Below are 21,335 nucleotides of genomic sequence, written 5' to 3' on the forward strand. Positions count from 1 at the left end.
GAAGGGAATCCATAAAATATCTTTGGCAATATATTAATGACTGGCAACAAACTACCAATTAAACTTTTGGGAAATGATGAAAATTCAGATGTCTTACAGATAAAATGAAGGCCCCGAACCAGTTTCATTGCTACTCTATTCTTGCTGTTTTCTTCCTTACTCATCTTAATCTCTTTTCCCTTCTTCTGTATATCTTTCAATTTTCCTACCTTCCTTCTCCTCTATCTCTCCTTTTCTTACTTCTCATTCCACTGACCCCTTTTCTTTTTTCTCCTCAGCTTTCTCAAAGAACAAAGAAAATTATTTTTTGAGGGAATTTTAATTTCCAAGGCATAGGGAAAATGAAATTGTCCCCTTTCCCAAGGTTCCCTTGAGCATCCTGTGCTTTAATGAAATAAATGGCCTGGAGGAAGCTGTGGTGTGTGGAGTCAGGGGTAGGTCTGTCCGTGCCTGGGCTCTCTCTTTCCCTCCCTATTTGGACTCTGCAGCTCTAGGGGGATGAGCAGGGCAGGGCAAAATTGTTGCTGGCCCCTTGTCCCATGCTACTTATGAAATAGAAATAAATGACAGATGAGCCAAGAGACTTGGAAGAAAATGAAGGAGGGAGGAAGAAACCCCTTTTGGTAGTGAATCTTGAAGCTGGTAGAAAAACATAATCTTCCTGAATACCAAGTCTTAATTTCCATGGATGAGTTGGCCTGGGGGAGTCCAGTTTCTCTCCCATCTCAATATATTAGTCTACAACAGCCACAAGTGTGGAAGCAAAGGACAGTTCTGGTGTTGAGGCGCCTGTCCCATCAGTGGGAAGCACAGCTGTCCCAGAAAATCGGGCTGCACAGACTGTATCAGTCCTCACTGGGCAGTGTTTACAGCATCCTGGAAAGGATGAGGACTTTAGTTTCGGGCATATTTGGGTTCACCCTTGCTGCAACATTTCTTGCCTCTGAATCCTCAAGCATATGTCATGACTGCTTTGTGTCTTAGTTTCCTCTTGTATCAAATGGAGACATTAACAGTCTATCTCTCTGGGTTTTCATAAGGATCGTGTCATATGCAACATGCATAATAATGGTGAAAATGATAATGGGCATGTATTTGAACATTTAATATATATGAGACCTGTCTACACATTTGTTTGCATAAAGTCCCCAGAAAAATGCTGGGCATACAGTAGGCATTTGATACATTTTAAGCAGCATTCTTATCCAGCACTATGTAGATCGAGTCAATTGCTTTGGGAATATGAGCGTTTTTCAGGTAATTTCTCTGTTGTGAGACAGAAGTTTCAGCTTCCCTAGCACCTTGATGAAGAAAGGAGTGTTATTTAAGTTGGATTTGATTATGGCTGAAGGAAGAAACAACTACAAAATCTCTGTGCCTTGCTCAACCCAGTTGTATTTTTCGCTGACACTACATGGCCAATGGGGGTCAGCCTGGGGTTCCCCTCATCACTGGTACTTGGAACCCTTGCTGTGATGCCTGTTTCCACAATTATAAAACCCCAGAAAATGCCTGGAATAGAGAAGCAGCAATTAAATGTTTCTACTGAAAAGTACTACATGTCTCTCTTGCTCACATTCTCTTGGCCAAAGCAAGCCACTTGGCTACATGTAACTTGCATGTGATGTGGAAACATATTCCAGGAGAACTGAAGTATTTATGAATAGCCTAATGACTGTGACTTTGATGACCACCATAGAAGGACACACTCTTGATGGTGCATATCACTGACCTGTCTATAAAAATGAGTAAGAGCTATCATGAACAGGGCACCTATTATATGATGGGTATAGTGCCAGGTACTTTGCATTCACCTATTAGTTAATCTTCCTAGCAGGGAGGTCAATAAGCTTCATATTATAATGTGGAAATTGAGGTTCAGGGAAGTTCACTTACTAAAACTTCCTAGGTACTAAGGATAGCATGAGCATAGTTCACATGATTTTTCTGAATTTATAGGAAAGTCTTTCAAAAAGAATAGTCACTGGAGACAATAGAGACTGGTTTCTAGTTGCTCTTCCTTATCCTTAAAGCCTGAGAACAAGTGCCAGGATGGCAAATAGACTTTGAATGTCAAATTGGGTAGATTTGTGTTGGTTGCTGGAGAACTGTAGACAAGTCTTTCCAATGGGAAAGAGTAATGTCATTGATTAACAATTTCTCCTGTGGACATGAGAAAGGAGGTAGGTGTCAGCATGGTAAACAGACATATCTATACACATCTTCCTTAATTTTTCTGGGTTCCAATTATTTTACCTACAAAACAAGGTGAATATACCTCATCTGAATGAAGGTAGAAATTTGGCCAAGATGACTTCTTTATGTCCTCTGAGGGCACCAAAACTTCCTGTTCCTAGTTGCATACATTCAACTGATTCTATGCACACTATCCTATCATATATTTAGGAAAATACATTTGTATATGTGGAATGGGGTTGAGTAAGGGAACTCAAGAGGTTGAATAATTGAAAACTGCTCCTGAAGAGGGCAGAGTGGGAAGCTTTTGACAGGAAGAGTGAATCACTTATTAGGATTTATGGGTGTCAATTGTCACTTCCCTGCCAATCAACTGTGAACTGGATATGCCTCTTGGTTTCTTAATTTTTGGACTGTTTTACTTAGTCTGTGGTGATATGTCAGGGATGGATAATGTTTAACAATCTGGGGAATACAAAATAAATACATATATAATATATAACATGTATTAATCAAGGTTTCAGTAGAAAATGGTATACTCAAATAGTTCAATTGAAGAGATCTTAATTAAGATTCTATTTATGGAGGCATGGTCAGGACAAAGGAAACAAAGGAGTGGTAAGATATGCAGGGACTAGCCCCATTGGAAGTCCAAGGGCTGAAGGAACAAGAGGAAGGAGGGGTATTCTGGAACCTATGAATGCTGTTACCCAAATGAGAGGGCTGCTTCTCTGATCCATGGCTGTAGAAACTCAGCTGCTGCCTAGATTACCAGTGGACAGAGAGAGAAGACAGGGAGAAAACACCCAAGATGTCCTCCCATCTGCTGATTTCCTGCCAGAGGGCTTGGAGCCTGGTTGCTATAGACATGGCAGACAGAACCCTTGAGCTACACAGCCAAGCAGGAAAGGGTACGTAACAGCTGTGGAAAGACAGATGGAGAAGGCCCAACACACGGAATAAATGTAGAATGCAGAATACACATTTGTGTGACTTTTAAGGATGTCATATCTGAGATCAGGCTGCAGAAATAGCTTCTGCCTGGGCTGGGGTATAGGAATGACATTCCTCCTTATTTAGGGGGGACTAGGGCATCCGCCTGGAAGAAAAGCACTTGGAGCTCAACAGATCTTAAACCTATTTCCTATACCTAGTATCCTTGGAAACCTGCTTTTTTCCTTTCTGTAGGTGGTATCTTAATGTTTTCTCTTATTTTTAAGAAAATATTTCTTGTGAAGATGCCACTCTTTTTTTTCTTGCAGCTGAGGTAAAACAAGTAAGTAAAAAACAAATTAAGTAAAAACAAATTTTTTACTTAATTTGGGTTAGAGGTTTAAGATGTGTATGTGGCACATGCCTATAATTCCAGCTGCTGAGGAGGCTGAAGCAGTGGTACAGTGTTTGGCTCACAAATATGAGACCCTGGGTTCTATCTAGTATTGTTGGAAAGGAAAAAAGGGTTTTAAAAAAGGGCATGGCCTCAGGACAGGCCAAGTGAAAAAGCCCTAAGTATTCAGGGTAAAGTTGAGACCATTTGGATAATGGTCACAATCATCTCACACATTTTTGTTACTATCACTTAAATTTTGGAGGGTTTTATCTTCTTACTGCTTTAAAAATAAAGAAAGCCGCCGGGCGTGGTGGCGCACGCTTGTAATCCCCGCGCTTGGGAGGCAGAGACAGGAGGATCGTGCAGGTTCAAAGCCAGCCGCGTGCGCTGGCTTAGGAGACCCTGTTTCCAAATAAAAATGTAAAAATAGGTCTGGGAGTGTAGCCCAGAGGTAGAAGGGCTTCCAGGAACCCCAGTACCACCAAAAAAAAAAAAAAAAAGAAAAGAAAGAAAGAAAGCCATCCAGGCTCACCAATTAGCTAGACCATATTGATTTTCAATAATACATATCTTGGTCTGAAAACCCATTCCAGTTTCTAGCTGCAACACGGGAACTATTATGTTTCTTTTCTTGCTTCTGCTCCCCTCTAAAAGACAAACCCTTCTCCTGACATTGGAAGCAAATACTTCCATGAGGATAGAAGAAAAGCTTACATCTACACTGTCCAATGTGGTAGCCTCTAGCCACATGTACCCATTTGAAGCGAAAATCATTAAAATTAAACTTTAAAACTTCACTTCTGAGTCACACTATCTGTATTTCGAATGCTCAGTAGCTAGTGGCTACTGTAGCAGAGAGCGTACAATGGCCTCATCATTGCAGGAAGTTCTTTTGGACGCACTGCCCCTGACCCTGTGCAGAGCCCTAAAAGGATAGGATTCAAAAGCCGTCATCTACAGAACCCTTTTCTCAGTGACAAGAGGCTCTCTTGGGTCTGCACAATTTTCTTGTGTAGCCAGCAAAACAGTGATGCTGGTGGTGGTAGTGATGATGATGATAATTTATATTTATTTACTATATCATATGTGCCAAACAGTGTGCTAAGGATTTTATTTTATTTTATTTTTGTGGTACTGGGGTTCCTGGAAGCCCTTCTACCTCTGGGCTACACTCCCAGACCTATTTTATATTTTTTTATTTGGAAACAGGGTCTCTTAAGCCAGCGCGGCTGGCTTCGAAGCTACGCGATCCTCCTGTCTCTGCCTCCCAAGCGCGGGGATTACATGTGTGCACCACCACGCCCGGCTTAGGATTTTAAACATAATACATCATTTAATTACCACTACAATCTCAAGACACTTAACAGTGTAGAAATTTCCACTTAACAATGCAGAAACAGGTTAAGAGAAATTGTGATCATACAACTGTAGGTAATGCCAGATGTAATTGCAAATATTTAGCTGGTTTTTTAAATGAAAATGGAAATTGTATATGGTTCAACTTCATAGTAAGTAGTACTTATATGTTAGTACCAGATTTAAAGCCCAGACCCAATTCAATGTGGCTTCGCCTCTGTAAGTGAACACTTTGAAACCTACTTCACGGGACAACTAGAGAATTACATGGAATATTGTTGGTTCTGTGCACAATGTAGAGTAAAATGCATAAAATGTTCTTTTAGTTTCAACTCCATTCTGTCTGTCTATTTGCTGGGGAGACAGTGCACAGCTGTCTGAGCAGATGTGACCGGTGAGATCGGGAGGAGGCGGCCTGCTGCCATATTCTAGATTCCACCCCAGGGGCCTGGAAAGTTCCATCTCTGTCATCGAGATCTCTGCCAAGCCTGCCTTCACCAGTCCCCACTCCTTAGTTGGAGTCTCTTCTGTTAGGCAGTTTGGGGTCATTTTCTCTGGACCTTGAGCAGAGGGAGGGGTGATAAGCCCTGGCCCTTCCTAATCCCTGTGCTTCTTAACCCCAGAAGCCACCTTCGTCAACAAACCCTTCCCTCAGAAGGTGCAGGAGGGGTGGAGGTAGATAGCAGGGGTGTCGGCTGGGTTGTGTCAGGTGGTTATATGAGCTGTGCTCTGCATGGACCACTTGCACATTGTAACTGCATGATTGTATCTGGCAAGGAGACCGATTCAAATTTCCTCCTCCTCTTTTTTGGCAAGAGGAGAAGAGGAGCCTCGCTTGACTGAGGGGCCAACTGCTTGGGTGGGGCTTGAAAGCTTGGGAGCGATTTCTATCCATATGAGGTAACTTGGTCTCTTAAAAGTGAAAATATAGGATGGTCAGATCTAGCAAAGAAAAATAGAACACACCCAATTAAATTTTAATTTAAGATAGATAATGATTTTTTTAGTAGAAGTTTATATTACTATTTGGTACATGCATCTACTAAAAGCGGTTTGTTGTTTACCTGAAATTTAATTTTACTTGGTGCTTTTTGAATGGGTGTCTCCCAAAAGCCAAGTGTTGCCAATGTGGTAGGGTATTTTAGAGATGATTGGACCATGAAACTCCTTCCTTGTGAATGGAACTGAGGACTTCATGAAAGGTTTTGTGCAGCCTTTGGTGAACTCACCTATCACTTTGAGAGCACGCAGCACTCCTCTCCGGAGGACGCAGCAATAATGCAACATCAGAGCAGCCCTCACCCAACAAGCAAACCTGCCTGCACCTTCACCGTGGACTGCCCAGCTCCAGAACTATAAGCCATCCATTTCTGTTCTTTATAATTCCTTATAAGTTACTCAGTTTGAAATGTTCTGTTATAGCAGCACAAAATGGATCGGGACACCTTGGTATCTTGTATTTTATTTAGCAAACTTACAACATTAGGACTTATGTCCACCCTTCAGATGCCAGGTTACTTATTTATTTCTCTATTTGTTTTTGTGGTACTAAGGATTGAACATATGGGCATTCTACCCTCTGAGCTATACCCCCAGTCATTTTTATTTGAAACAGGGTCTTGCTAAATTGATTACAGTCCTGCTAAGTGTATGAAGCTGGCTTTGAACCTGCAATTCTCCTGTCTTGGCCTCCCAAGTACTGGGATTACAGGTGTGTGCCACAGCACCCGCTAGCCAGGTCACTGGTGATCAGAATATATGGGAGTAAGAGGGAGATCTGGAGCTCACTTTGCCAGCTGAGGCTTGGTTTCACAATCATAGCTCCCTTTGGGTGGGGCAGAGCAAAGACATGTGGTTCTCAAAGTGTGTTCCTGTGGACCAGCAGTATTACCTGTAACTTGTTAGAAATACAAATCCTCTGCCCTGCCAGGACCTACTGACTCAAACACCTGAGTGTGGTCAGGTGGGTCCAGCACACCAATGAGCACAGCAGGTGACCCTGCTGCAGTGAGAGCTCAAAGTGTGGCCTTTGAGCAAGATCCTTGGGGTTTGATATTCAGTCCCACCATTTATTGGCTATGGCAGCGTAGCCAAATTGTTTCCTAAATAAAGCAGATAGCTATATATTAAAGGTTAAATGAAGTTATATGCTAAACATTCTGTATAGTATAGTACTATATAACGTACAGTCTGATGATTGCCATCATAAGATATGCAATGATTACTCTTATTTGTAAGATACCTCAGGGTGTGACTGGGCCTACACCTGTAAGTTTGACAGTGTGGCAAGCTCCAGTGGCTCAGTTCAGATAAGCCTTTTATTTCAAGTCTTCAATTTCCAACAGCCCTATGAAGGGAGAAGGAAATTAAGAGAAAAAGTCAGAGGGAGAGAAATGACTGACCACTGTGAGCACTGGTTTCCACATCCACAGACAGCTCAGAGTAGGTCTCTTGTTCTGTCAAAGCAATTGTTCAAAGGCAGGCTTAGGTTTTTCCCCTTTCGTGGTAAATGGAAGGAAAGGGGGCCTGAGACATGGCAACAGTAGGGGCTCCTTTTAAGGGAGGGAGAATTAACACAGACATGTTTCAAAGGTCAAGTTGGGGTCTCCTATAGTAAGTCTTGAGGCATGGAATCGCAAAGTTGGCCATACTATTGGCAGGGGCAGTGCTGAAACAATCCAGGGGGGAGTGATGGTAGCCTTGAATGCAATTGGAGGGCGTTGCATAAAAAAGAAAGGAAGTGTCCAGGGTGACACTGAGTAATTTTTTTTTCTGAAGTGAAGTCAGCAAGCCAATAAGTTCAGGGATCTATGATTAGACTGAAGTTTCTCAAATTGGGCATTATTGACATTTTGAGTCAGATGATTTGTTGTTAGGGGAGCTATCCTGTGCACTGTAGGAATTTTAGCACTGTCCCAGATATCAGAAGACCCCCCCTTCCCTCCCTCTACCTCACAGTAATGACAATCAGAAATATCTATAGATGTTGCTATATGTCCCACTGGGACTTAACTTTGGTTTTGGTAAAGCCCCACTGGTTTAGAGAGTCTATTAGATAATACCCACTCAAACAATGTTAGCAGTTATCATTTATTGAGAATTTACCAATATCTCTGATCCTCACGCTCATATTATGTGATAAGTATTATTACCTACATTTCATAACTTAAGAAACTGAAGCTCAGGATTAAAGTAACTTGCTTCAAACCATGAAGTGAATGGATCTGAGATTCTGAGAGGTTGGTCTAACTCTAAAGCTCATATGATTCCTGCTTTAATATTCATTCCGTTTTCCTGGAAAAGTAAAATATTTTTCCTTAAAGTAAGAAAATTCTTCTCAACTCAACTGAAGTCCAAAACTGTGTATTGAGCTAGACACCAGGAGAGATAAAAGAGAAATCCAAGATGTTATACCTCTCAAGAAACTTTCATTACCAACGTATGGGGAAGGTTAGAGTCTCACGTGCGGCTCAGTTAAACAGCAACCTGAGGCATTCTGAGCTTGGGCCAAAACAAGCGTTTCTAGAGGCAGAACTTTTTGAACTGAATGCTTTTTGTGTATGTCCACTTCACAGGTCTGTGCTGCCAACTGTGATGATTTTTAAAGGGGAGCAATACAAGCAGGCCTTGGAGTTCCTGGGATCTACCAGCCATGTGTCCTATGAAATACTTTCTTGCCTTGGAGTGGGCTGGCTGTTGCTTCTAGCCAGACACTCAGCCATCTTCTTTCTGGCTCTCTGCATGAAGTTCACCTTTCCCCTCTCCTTCCGTATGGCCGTATACTCGTAAGCTTTGAGCTTGCTGTAGTAATCGGAGAACTTGTTGTAGAGGATGGAAATAGGCATCCCATTAAGAATGATCCCAAAAGCAATACAGAGGAAAGCAAAAAGCCTGCCCAGGTGGGTCTCTGGGTACATGTCTCCGTAGCCCACGGTGGAGATGCTCACCTGTAGAAGAGGGAAAGCAGGAAAGAATTGTTAGTTACATGAGGAAATAGAAAAGAGAAGCAGGCATCGAGTTTTCCCTGGTTCGAGCACAGGACATGTAACAGCCACTCATGGAGCCAGCTTTAGGAGGTACCAGAGAGCCTGTCTGTAGTACCTGGGTCATGGAAAGAGTACAGGCTACAGAGCTAAAATACTTGGTTTGAATCCTGATTGTGACTCAAATGTTCTTATATACAGCATGGGGGGAAAGATATCTACTTCAAGAGGTTATCGTAAAACACATTTAAGACATCATAGAGCCGGGCGTGGTGGCTCACGCTTGTAATCCCCGCGCTTGGGAGGCGGAGACAGGAGGATCGCGCAGGTTCGAAGCCAGCCGCACTGGCGTAAGAGACCCTGTTTCAAATATATATATATAAAAAATAGGTCTGGGAGTGTAGCCCAGAGGTAGAAGGGCTTCCAGGAACCCCAGTACCACCAAAAAAAAAAAAAAAAAAGACATCATAGTGCGTTCCTAGTACAGAATGTGCCCAATAAGTGTTGGTTGTTGTCCTGACTTCCCTGAGATGAGGCCAGCACTGGGACAGGGCTTCCCTGGGTTTTCCCGCAGGTGTGTATATATTATAAAGAGTCTGAGTAGAGTTCAAGTTCTGACACTGAACCTTTCCAGCTGGAGAAACTTAAGCAAAACATTCAGACTCTGACACCCTTGTTTTCTTCCCCTAAAATAGGAGGATACTACATAACTCTCAAGACTCTTGTGAAGACTAATGAATATTAAGCATTCAACACAGTACCAGGCACATACAGGGCATTAAGCTCCTCCACTGTCCCCCTCTGATCTTTAAAATTAAGACAATTATCATGCTTCTCATAGTCATTATATAATTCAATTGAGGTATTTCACATGAAAGCACTTTGATTGCCAGTGATGGGAGAAACACACTCTGTTGTTGTTATGAAGGGACTTTTGGAAGACCTCACCAACCAAAATTGTTTACCCTAAATGAACTGTGTGTGTGTGTGTGTGCGTGCGCGCGCAGAACAGGGGCATTCTACCTCTGAGCTATACCCTTAACCCTATTGTTTATTCTTTATTTTGAGACAGGGTCTCACTAAGTTGCACAGGGCCTCATTAAGTAGCTGAGGCTGTCTGCGAACCACCATCCTCCTGCCTCAGCCTCCCAAGTGCTGGGACTACAAGTGTACGCCACCATGCTCAGTTTAAATGAAATTCTTATCACTCTTGTTACACCATTTTAAATTCCACTAATTAGAGATTTATTGGGATTAACAAGATTGTTTTAAAATGCAGATACCCATGGGACTAGTTATCAGCTAGTGTAGCCACAGAAGAACCCTAGGGACTGCTTTTTTATGCCTCATGTACTTTCTCTGGTCCCAGACTATTGGCTAAGTTCCTGAAGCCTCTTAAGTATGCTGTTGCTTACAGTCTTAAAGATTTCACATTGCACAACTCCAGGGGGCACTCACTGTTCCATGGATTTGTGTAGCTGTTGCTAAAATTTTCCAGCAGGCGGCAATAGTCATACAAAGTCTCCATGTTGACCATACTGAAGTGGCCTTTAGCTTAGAAAGGTAAGCATTTTTGTTTTGATGATGTAAGGATTACTTTGAACTCACAAGTATGATTGATTGACTAGAATGAAATGGAGAAATGAGCCAGCTGAGCAAATCTGGTGGTGCTGATAAGAACAAGAGCTCTATCCAGCTCATAGAAAGGGACAGGTGAGCGCCAGGGCTCACTGTTCCATCTCTGGTGAAAGGTGGATGTTATTTCCCACAGTAGAGGAATACAAGCAAGCATAGAAGAGGCCAGGTGATGTAGACCAAGTTAAAGAAACAAGTACCGCACTAGACTTCCTAAATCCACTTTGTAGCTGTGTTGGTTGGGCAAACATCTAAATTCTCTCTGCTTCAGTTTCTACTTTTGACATATGAGAATTACAGTACCAACCTTACAGGATTGGTATGGAAGTCAAGGTGCCTGGCACAGGACATGTGAGTAATAATGTTAGTATATCATGTGGGCCAACCCAGCCCCCCACCACAGCAGAAGTGAGACAAACACCAACATTCCTTGAGTGCACTCTACCAGAAGCTTTGCATGTTAACCTTATTAGACCATGGGCTGCTCCCTGACTTCTAATAAGTGCTGGGGGACCAAGACTAGGGAGACAGGTGTCCTCTGGCACTGGTAGGAATCTCCTTTTCCTACCTTCTGGGTGAGAGGGTGATAAAAGACAATGATGGATGCAGTCATAGCCGGCTGCATGTGTGTGTGTGTGTGTACTGTCACTGGAACAAAGTAAAAGAACACAACTCGGGTATCTATCCAGGTGTATGAACTAAGCAATAATTTTGGCATGAACACCATCATTCATAACTGTCTGAACGTATAGTCAGTTTTCCTTAGAAGAGGGCAAAAGAGTTTGGATGTAAAGGTGAGTGGCAGGAGGGGGTCATTTTAGAGTATGAAACATCCATGAAAATCCAGCAAAGAGCTTGGAGGATACCAGTGCTCAAGAGTCCAGGATCTGGAGGGAGGGAAGACTAAGAGGAACCAGAGGAAGGAAAATAAGAAAAAGTGTGTATGTTAAGCTTTTGATAACTCCCCACATTGGTTCTGCTTCATCTCCAACCTCAACTCGTGTGTGTGTGTGTGTGTGTGTGTGTGTGTGTGTGTGTGTGCGCGCGCTACTTTTTGGCTAAAATTTGTGTGAAAAGTCAAAAGTAAAGAGATTTGGCTTAAAGGAAAGTAAATGTTTTATGTGCATAATATGGTCTAGATATTTTGTGTGATCTTGGATCTCTAATTTCAGAGAAAAGATATCTTCTGCTAGAAGGCTATGTGTGACTGGTACCCAAGAATTTGTTCAAAATGTTCAGTTAATTTATGATCTGATAATTGTTTCTTGGCTCAGGGAAGAACTTGGGATTCCTTGGCTACACAGAACTTTTTCTCCAGGTTCCATAGGCAAAGCATCTCTCCCTAGATGGACATCAAACACTGAAGGCCCCAGACTAGCCTAAGTGACTTTACAGAGTGAGTTGTTACATTAGCAGAGGTCGGGCTTGGAAATATAACCAAGTATCTGCAGTCTGTCTTAACATCCAGAAAACTGTCAAGCTCCACTACTCTGTAAGCTGTTAACTTACTGTTCTGTTGAAAACTTAGATATATTTTCTTTAGCTTTGGGTCCCAAATACCAGAATGTGACCTTCTCCCAGCAACTCACTCACTAATCAGCGAATCCTGACCTGCCAAATATTATAAGGACATGCATCAAATTTTCCTCCAAAATTTTAAAATGACTATACTTGAATTTCTCCTTCAACAAGGAATGTTTATATTCCTTCTTAAGGAACTAGGCATAGATAAAGTCTTAGCACCAAGAAATCAATGCATCTAGGAATTAGAATCTCAATAATATTTCGAGCCGGGCGTGGTGGCGCACGCTTGTAATCCCCGCGCTTGGGAGGCGGAGACAGGAGGATCGCACAGGTTCGAAGCCAGCCGTGCTGGCGTAAGAGACCCTGTTTCAAAAATATAAAATAGGTCTGGGAGTGTAGCCCGGAGGAAGGAGGGCTTCCAGGAACCCCAGTACCACCAAAAAAAAAAAAAAAAAATCTCAATAATATTTCAAATATTGGGCATAAAACCAATATTTGAAAGTAATGTTTACATCTTTTAGTTTTCCCAAAGAATTGAAGGTGGTAACGACTGATTTTGTTTTCTAAAATTATCATATAACTTTGTGCATGTTGTATTTCAAAGGAGTCGGTTTCAAAGGCATTACTTGGAGCTGAGTGTGGTGGAATGCACTTGTAATCCCAGTACTTGGGAGGCTGAGACAGGGGGATTGCGGGTTTGTGCCCAGCCTCAGCTACTTGGTGAGGCCCTATAAAACTTAGTTTCAAAATAAAAAAGAAAAGCCGGGCGTGGTGGCACACGTTTGTAATCCCACCATTTGGGAGGCTGAGACCAGAGGATTGAGGTTTGTGGACAGCCTCAGCTACTTAGTGAGGCCCTTTGCAATTCAATGAGACCCGGTTTCAAAATAAAGAATAAAAAATAGGGCAGGGGGTGTAGCTCGGAGGTCGAATGCCCTTGGGTTTCATCCCCAGACCTGCAAAAAGAATAAAAAAGTACCGCCAAAAAAAAAAAAAGGTACTTACTTACCCATGCTACTATTGCAACAAATATTTTGAAAATCTTTCTTTGGATTATAATTTGAACAAAAGACTCAGTGGTAAAACTTTGTTATAAGGTGTTTTATGTTTTGATAGTTAAGTCTAGGTACCAATGCTAAACTCATGTCTTTTAACTACTTTAAAATGCTGAATACAGCTTCAAAAATGATAAATATAAAAGAAGCAAAGGTACAAGTCATGGGCTCTGAAGGCAATTCCTCAGTGAAATTCAAAGAATATTTTGACTGGTGGGAGCACTGTTAGAATGAGGTTGCGGTGATCACCCTAAAGGGAACAACCGCCCTCATCTGTACGTTACAGTCCCAGTGTGTAGTGTGTACCTACATGGTGCAAGGAGGAGGAGGTGCGCAAGCTAGAGCAAAGCCACAAATGCCTCTAGTAATCTACCCACAAGCAGGCGCTGAGCAGAGGTGCCCTCTGCTTTCTCAGCTTTCTTGGCACCTCTCCCTGCCCTCTAAACTGTCACGTTCCACTTAATTTTTATGGGACAACAGGAAGAGCAAACTTTAAAGACATAAAAAGGGACCACTCTAAAATCAGGAGACCAAAATTAAGAGTCATAAAGTGTCTTCAAAACCTTGTCCCATCTATAGGTCCTGTGCTGTTTCTAAAGGGGCTGGGACAACTTGAACACATTTTGTGCCAGGTACTCCTTGCTGTTTATCAGTCGCAAGCCTGACGCTCCTCTGTACTCTTTCTGTAATTCTGAAGCTGGGAGTCTACAGATTACATTTCAAAGATTCCCTTAGCTGCTGTCCTTTGTTTATGTTCTGCGAAGGAAAGGCATGTTGGGGAGACTGGACGGTGGGACAAAGACGTAGGGGTCTTAGTTGCTGTTTGGGGTTTCTAACTTCATCCTTCCAATAACAGAAGATAGCTATGGTTCAGACATTTTTTAATCACTCCCAACACCATGAAGTCCCATATCAGAAATCTCTTCACAAGCTACACAGTACTCCTACACAGTACTCTGGTAACACTACCTTCCCCAATTTGTTCTCCCAATTTTAAGGTCAGCTATTCCCTGCAGTTTTGATTCTTGCTCTAATACCTATATCTATTTCCTCGTATCAAATACCCACCTTGGTTTCTGTTTTCCTGACTGTGACCTAATTTACCTTCCAAATAGGTCTCCTCAAAGCAATCAATCGATCAAAATAAATTTCAGTGACTTTTCTAAGTGCCAGCTATTTGTGAGGAAATGATAACATACTTTAGAAAAACACAGGCAGAAGCATGGCCTCTGGGGGCACACTTATCTGGTGCCTCGGCTTGAGGTAAATTTTCTCTTTGGAGAGTCTTTGATGAGTTCATGCCATGGTTGGATGTTTGTTTTCTACAACTTCCAACTTGCTCTGGAAAGCTCAGAAGGAAATGGTTTGTTGACCGTCTGATTGCCCTTCTCTACTTAAAAACATACCCACACAAGAAGCTGATGATTCCAACTCCATCTTAGAGTGAATTGTTTTTGTTGAGCTGTATCATGCATTCTCCACTCCCAGTCAACCCGGGAGTGGGAGCTGCTCCAGGTGTTGCCTGTTTATCTGCATACTCAGGAGCTCTCCCATGACAGAACATCAGACCCTTTTGTATATTTCACAGTCTCTCTCTTTGCCCCAGTAGAGAAAGAATCACTTTTGTTTTGATTTCCCCCAAAAGGAATCTGGCAGCAAAGGTTATTGCTTCTGTGTGATAGACTATCAACTAGTCAAACATGGTAGCTTCTATTTATTGCAGACTTACTACAGGCTAGTGTTTTACATATGTTTCTTATTACATTAGCACTCACAAATAACCTCTATTTGACAGACGAGTAAGATGGGTCTACCTTATATCCTAATGCATTAGCTTTTGCAGATGTAAGGATCCATGAGGGATTTGCTTTGCAGCTGTAGAAGAATTCAAAATAACAAAAATGATTGTATTCATCTTTAAAAACCTGAGTTGAATTATAGAAGAAGGTTGCAGGCTCCTTAGCATAGAGAGAAGGAAGATAATTAAAAACAAGTTGGGCCTGGGGTTATCCAGAAAGCAATAAAAAATATAGGAGACTGGATTAGAAAATCTGTATCATGTGTGTTGAAAAGTCCAAAAGGAATACAGCTCAGGAATGGCATAAAATATCAGTCATGGTTTTCTTTATCTCACTTTGAAATTGTCAATTTCTGAGTATGTTTTCTGAAGGATCTGATATATTTGAACAGTAATATAGAACCGCAATAGAATGCCTATGTTATTGAACCTAGTTCTTTTATATTGTTCTGTGGTCAATTTCTTTGTCCTCAAATTTCATAGTGCTTTTCATTTTCTTTTTTTCTCTTCTTTGTTTTTGAGGTTGGAGTGCTAGAGATTGAACCCAGGGTCATTCTATCTCTGAGCTGTACCCCTGGCTTATACTTATTTTCTTTCTTTCTTTCTTTCTTTCTTTCTTTCTTTCTTTCTTTCTTTCTTTCTTTCGTGATACTGAGAGTGGAACTCAGGGGCTTCCTACCTCTGGGCTACACTCCCAGACCCATTTTATATTTTATTTGGAAACAGGGTCTCACTAAGTGTCGGAGAGCCTCACTAAGTAGCTTCAAACCTGTGTGATCCTCCTGTCTCAGCCTCCCAAGCACGGGGATTACAAGCATGCGCTACCACGCCCAGCTTTATTTTTCATTTTGAAACAGGGTCTCATTAAGTTGCCGAGCTTGGCTTTGAACCTGCACTCCTCCTGCCTCAGTTTCCCAAATACTTGAATTACAGGTGTGTGTTACTGTGCCCCAGCTTTCTTTTTAATTTTGAAAGAGGGTCTCACTAAATTGCTGCGGGTCTCATTAATTGTTGAGGCTGGCCTCAAACCTGTGCTCTTTCCATCCTCCTAAGTCTATAACTAGGATTATAGGTTTGCACCTAGCACTTGGCTCATAGTACTTTCCTTTTGGGGTGTGCTAACCTGAGGATGCCCCTTGACTAAATGTGGCCTTGTGTCTTGCTTTGGGTTGAGCATATACAACTCAGTGGGTTGAGCAACTATGGAAGAAAGAAATACAGTGCTTACATGACTGGGCTTGTATCTCCCTCTCACCCTTTGTCATAGCTATCAGTATGTGCCTGCTGGAGGATGAGGGACAGGTGACCCAGCCTCCTCATCAACCTGCCATCTAGCTCACCATCAGAAATGAGAACAAGTGACTTAATGAGAAGAGCCTTCCAGTTAAAGCCAGACTAAACTGCTTGTTTTTACACTCATGTGCAAAAGGAACACTTGATGTTTTAAGCCACTGAGTTTTGGGTGGTTTATGATACATCATTTCTTTGGCAATAAATAACTTATAAGTTATATATAAATAGTGAAATATGAGCCAGGCATGGTGGTGCGCACTTGTAATTCCAGTACTTGGTGGGGAGGCTAGACAGGATCACAGGTTCATGGCAAGCCTCAGCTACTTAGTAAGGTCATATGTAGCTTAGTGAGACTCTGTTTCAAAATAAAGAATATTTTAAAGAAATAGGGCTGGGGGAGCATCTTGGAGGTAGAATGCCCCAGGGTTCAATCCCTAGTACTTAAAAAAAAAAACACACACACATGTCAAAACATATACATATGGTTTGTGATCAAAGATTTAAATTATGAGATATGATCAATAAAATACTTGGAGACCACCAAATCGCTATTTAGGATTCTATTCCTCAATTTCTCATGTCTGTTTATTCATGTGTATTTAGGGGAATTTCTTCATATCATTCAATATCTTCTGTAAGAGGACTTCTTTGACCATACTATCAAATGAAATTCTACCATCCAAATTGCTGTCGGTCCCATTATCCTACAACAGACACTCAATATCTGAGGGGATTATCTGTCTTTATCCACTAGTATGTAGCTCCTTGATGGAGAAAGCTCCACCTTTCGTTCTCCCCCCATCATTCTGTATCCCTAGTCCTTAGCATATTGGTGGTGGTGAGAAACCTCCTGCTCAGTGAAGAGGTTTTTGTGGTTAAGAGGAGGAATGGATACTAATAGCTTGCATCTTTTCCCTTTTAACTACATACAAGAACCACGACACTTTGTCTGCATCATTTTGATGATGTTTCTTTTTCTTTCCTTTTTGCTCTATGAAAATAACCCTTACTATATAATGTTCAAGGCAATCAGAAGTACAGAGGACAACTGCGTTAAAAGTGTCACTTCTGGGGAATGCAGCAGTCCTAGATTATCAAAGGGAATTCTCCTGTGTTCACAGATTTACTTAGTAAAAATATATAAGCTATCCATACTTTATCTAATTTTTTTTTTAGTATCAACCTCAGAATAAAATGGATGAAGGTCACTGGTAAAGGGTAAAGTTGTTAAGTGGAAAGATGAGAATACGCAGAATTTGATCTGTGAAAACAGTGTTTGATAGAGATAATGGGTACCAAAAACAAAACCCCCAAAATACAACCACCACCACCAAAAAACCCACAAAAACCTTTCATTGGTAAAAGCAATACGTTGGTAAATTTTATTATGGATAAGAGCTGACTGGCATTTCAAATTTTGTTGTAAAATTACGGAAAATATTTGTTTTGTATAAAAGCATTTCAAACAGCATAAAAGGGGATGACTTGAACATTTAAACTCCACCGTTCCACTGTGTATTAAATGGATGAGGAAATTAATCAATGGGCATTCACCTCAAGAAATATTTAAAAAGTAAAAATCTAATACTAATGATATAATTAATACAATATTTATCTTAATATATAAAATATTAAAAACCATTTTGGGTTAGAAATGGTACAAATGATCCTTTGGGTCCATTGCCTGCATATGCTGGCCTTCTAAGATACTTGGATGAATAAAATTTGAGTCTAAAACCCTGCATTATAATATCAGCACGTGGATTTGCTCTTTGGCCTTCCTGCTTAGTCACCTCCAAAGTAAATGTCATTTGCTAGGGACAAATCATCCTCTGTGAGCCCCATCTGTACACATGGTTTATCTGCTATGGGAATGACCTTTCGTCACTTGGAATATGATCAGAGGAGCGGCATTTGGCTAGCTCATTCAGAAGAGCCTAATGTCTTCCTGTCATTGAAGAAAGCTCACATGTTCTTGTGTGTATTTGAACTCCGTTTTCAAGAGAAGGAAGACTCGCTGGATTGGAGAACTTCACAAGTCTAGCTTCCTATCTGGAAATATGGAAACTGAGGAGAGGGAATGATGGATCGAGGTCTCACAATTATTCTGAGCCACGGTAACTATTGCAGATGTAAGACTAGAGCCTGGTGTTCTAATCTTTCATTATGCTTCACTGAACTGTTCGTAGCCCTAAGGTGGCTCATCTCAGAATTTTACACTAGACTTGTAGGCTCTAACATACAGTGTTAACATATCAGTGTTAATGCTGAAAATACATGCTTTTCGTTCGTTTGTGTACTGTCTCTGAAGGCATTATAATCTACCTTAAATAAAAATAAGGAGAAAAGACATCTAGTTTTCTCCCATTCTCCCATATATGCCAGATTAATCATTAATTTGAGACCTGGTAAGCCTTTGTTTCTAGGGATTCATCTAGCACATCAGAAATGCAGATATTACATAAATGACATAAGTTAGTATATGAAAGCAAATACCCAAAAAATGACAAAAATAACTAGTGCATTAACTATACAAAATAGACAAGTCACACACACACACACACACACACACACACACACACACACACACACGCTTTTGAAAAGATGGTGCCCTAGCTTGGAAAGGGCATGGATTATGGATTTGTACAGGTTTAGCTTCTAATCCTGGCTCTGCCATCCATGGCTGTGCCTAAACCCAAACCCTCTGTACCTCAACTACTCGAACAACTATACTTAGTCACTGAAAGAACTTCAGTGAGCTTAGAACTAGTTTTAGTATTAGATATATGTATTTTTTATTTTCTATGCACAGATTTAAGTAAAACCAGAGGCAGTGGGATTTCAGTTAGGGTCAGTGCTGTTCAGCCAAATCTAACCTCCTTCCCTGTGTAAGTCTACAGTTTCTTTTGAAAACTGAAGTTACTTCTTCTTTGTCATCTTCTTAAAAACTGGTGATAACAACCACTTCAACAGGGTTGTGAAGCTTAAATGAGATCAACTTCACAAACCATTTAATAGGAAATTACAAATCAGATGATGCTGATGAAGCATCCCACATCTACAAGGAATCTCTCCTAAAGTTAGCCTATGGAAGGGTGTGTGTGTGTGTGTGTGTGTGTGTGTGTGTGTGTGTGTGTAAATGTGTAAATGGGGATGGAACCCAGGGGCATTGTACCTCCAAGCTACACTCCTAGCCCTATATTTTAGTCTTTTTATTTTTTGAAACAAGGTCTCACTGAGTTGTGAAGGGCCTCCCTAAGTAACTGAGGCTGTCTGAAAACTGGTATCCTCCAGAATGCTGGGATTACAAGCATGTGCCACCATGCTTAGCTAGTGTTTTTTTTTTTTTTAAATACTTTTTTTGGTGCACTATAGTTCTGCACCACAATGCAGCTCATACGGATAATGACACACATGCACAGAGGACTTTGGTGGGCTTTCCCCCGTATGCAAGGCTTTAAGATGGAATCTGGATTTGAAGGCTTTTAGGACCAAGTCAAGTTACTTAATAGACTATACAGTCTCTTTCCAACTCTTCAACATCCACCCCCATTTTGTTAGCTGGAGGCAGCGATGGGGTAGAAAGAGTAGTTTCCTTTTGCAAGGCTGAGAAAAGACCAGCAGACACGCCTGAAGGCTGCTGACCAAGGCAACGAAGGAACAGCTTCCTTGAGGCTGGGGAAGAGGACAGAGAGAAGAAGCCCAAGGGCCTTGGTACTCACCGCAGCCCACCACCAGGCATGGAGGATGCTGGTGAAGTTGGTGCCGGGGACGTCGTGCTCCACAGAGTAGACGGCTGCCGAGAAGGCGAAAATGCCCATGGTGATAAAGAGCATCAGGCAGCCCACCTGCTGGTAGCACTGGCGCAGCGTGAAGCCGAAGGCGCGCAGCCCCGTGGAGTGGCGCGCCAGCTTGAGGATGCGGAAGATGCGCATGAGGCGCATGACGCGCAGCACCTGGCCCACCTTGCCCACGCGGCCCACGGTCTCCAGGTCGTGCTCCCGCGGGGAGCCCTTGCCGCCCCCCTGGTCCTCGCCCGTGAAGCACTCCAGCAGCAGCTGCAGGTAAAGGGGCAGGATGGCCACCAGGTCCACCAGGTTGAGGGCGCTCCGGGCGAAGCGTCGCAGGTCGGGGGTGGAGGCGAGGCGCAGCAGGTACTCGAGCGTGAAGAAGGCCACGCACAGCACCTCCACGTGCTCCAGGATGGGCCGCGGGTCGCCGCCCCCCGCGCCCTGCTCCGCCTGGTGCTGCATCTCCTCCACGGTGTTGAGCGTCAGCGCCACCACCGAGATGAGCACGAAGAGGTTGGAGGCGACCCCCATGGCCTTGGCGGCCACCGAGGAGAAGGGCTTCTCCATGAGGTTCCAGAGGCGGCGCCGCTGCGCCCCGTAGAAGCGCATGTCCTGGAAGAGCTCCTCCGCCTCCTCGGCCTGCGCCTGGGCGCGCAGCTCGCGCTGGATCTTGAGCTGCTCGCTGAGCTCGTCCCGCCGCTCCTCGAAGCAGATGCGGCAGCAGCGCGGGGTGTACTTGAGCCGCACGCCCCAGTAGCCCAGCTCCTCCAGGAAGCTGCGGGGGCACAGCTCGTCACGCACCAGCAGCACCCCCGACGTGTAGAAGTTGTAGATGAGCTGGAAGACCGCAGGGTCGCGGTCGAAGAAGTATTCGTCGGTCTTGGCTTCGTAGTCGTCGCACAGGCCCAGCTGGCGGCTGCGGCTGGTGGAGGTGGCCAGGCGGCCCAGGCGCGTCTTTGGGTAGCTGGCCAGCTCGCAGTAGTCCAGCTGGTAACTGTGGCCCCCCACGTTCACGTTCAGCACGGACAACTGGGCTGCAGCGTCAGAGTGACCATCCGGCTGAGCACTGGTGACTTCCTCTGGCTGCCGATCCTCTTTGGCTAGGTCTTCCTTCCACTCCTCTTCCTCCTCCTCGCCCCCATCCTCGTCCTCCTCGATGTAGTAGTTATAGTTGCCCTCAGTCCAAGGTGTGATGCTGGCCAGGGAGCCTGATCTAGCCCCTACGGAGCAGATGCTCCTGCGGGGTTGGCTCACCCAGGTGTCTGGAGCGTCCTCGCCCTCTGCGGTGCTCCAGGGTTTGTAGCTCCAAGACCGCCTCCTCTTGCTGTTCTGTTGCAGCATGGCTGCGGGAGTTGGACCCCTTCCTTGCTCCCC

At 43.1% G+C, this 21,335-nt stretch overlaps 1 protein-coding gene across 1 annotated transcript; it reads right to left on the minus strand.

Annotated features, from left to right (window-relative positions):
• Nucleotides 1-1,188: 1,188 nt before the first annotated feature.
• KCNV2 (potassium voltage-gated channel modifier subfamily V member 2) lies at nucleotides 1,189-21,302 on the minus strand (the record flags this gene model as incomplete). Its single annotated transcript, XM_080708991.1, has 3 exons — nucleotides 1,189-1,301; nucleotides 8,553-8,829; nucleotides 19,893-21,302. 3 exons carry the CDS (start codon nucleotides 21,300-21,302, stop codon nucleotides 1,189-1,191), a joined length of 1,800 nt encoding a protein of 599 aa, XP_080565117.1.
• Between the last annotated feature and the right edge of the window lie 33 nt (nucleotides 21,303-21,335).

This window comes from Muscardinus avellanarius, assembly GCF_963383645.1.
Source record: "Muscardinus avellanarius genome assembly, chromosome: 13".
NCBI classification, from domain to species: domain Eukaryota; kingdom Metazoa; phylum Chordata; class Mammalia; order Rodentia; family Gliridae; genus Muscardinus; species Muscardinus avellanarius.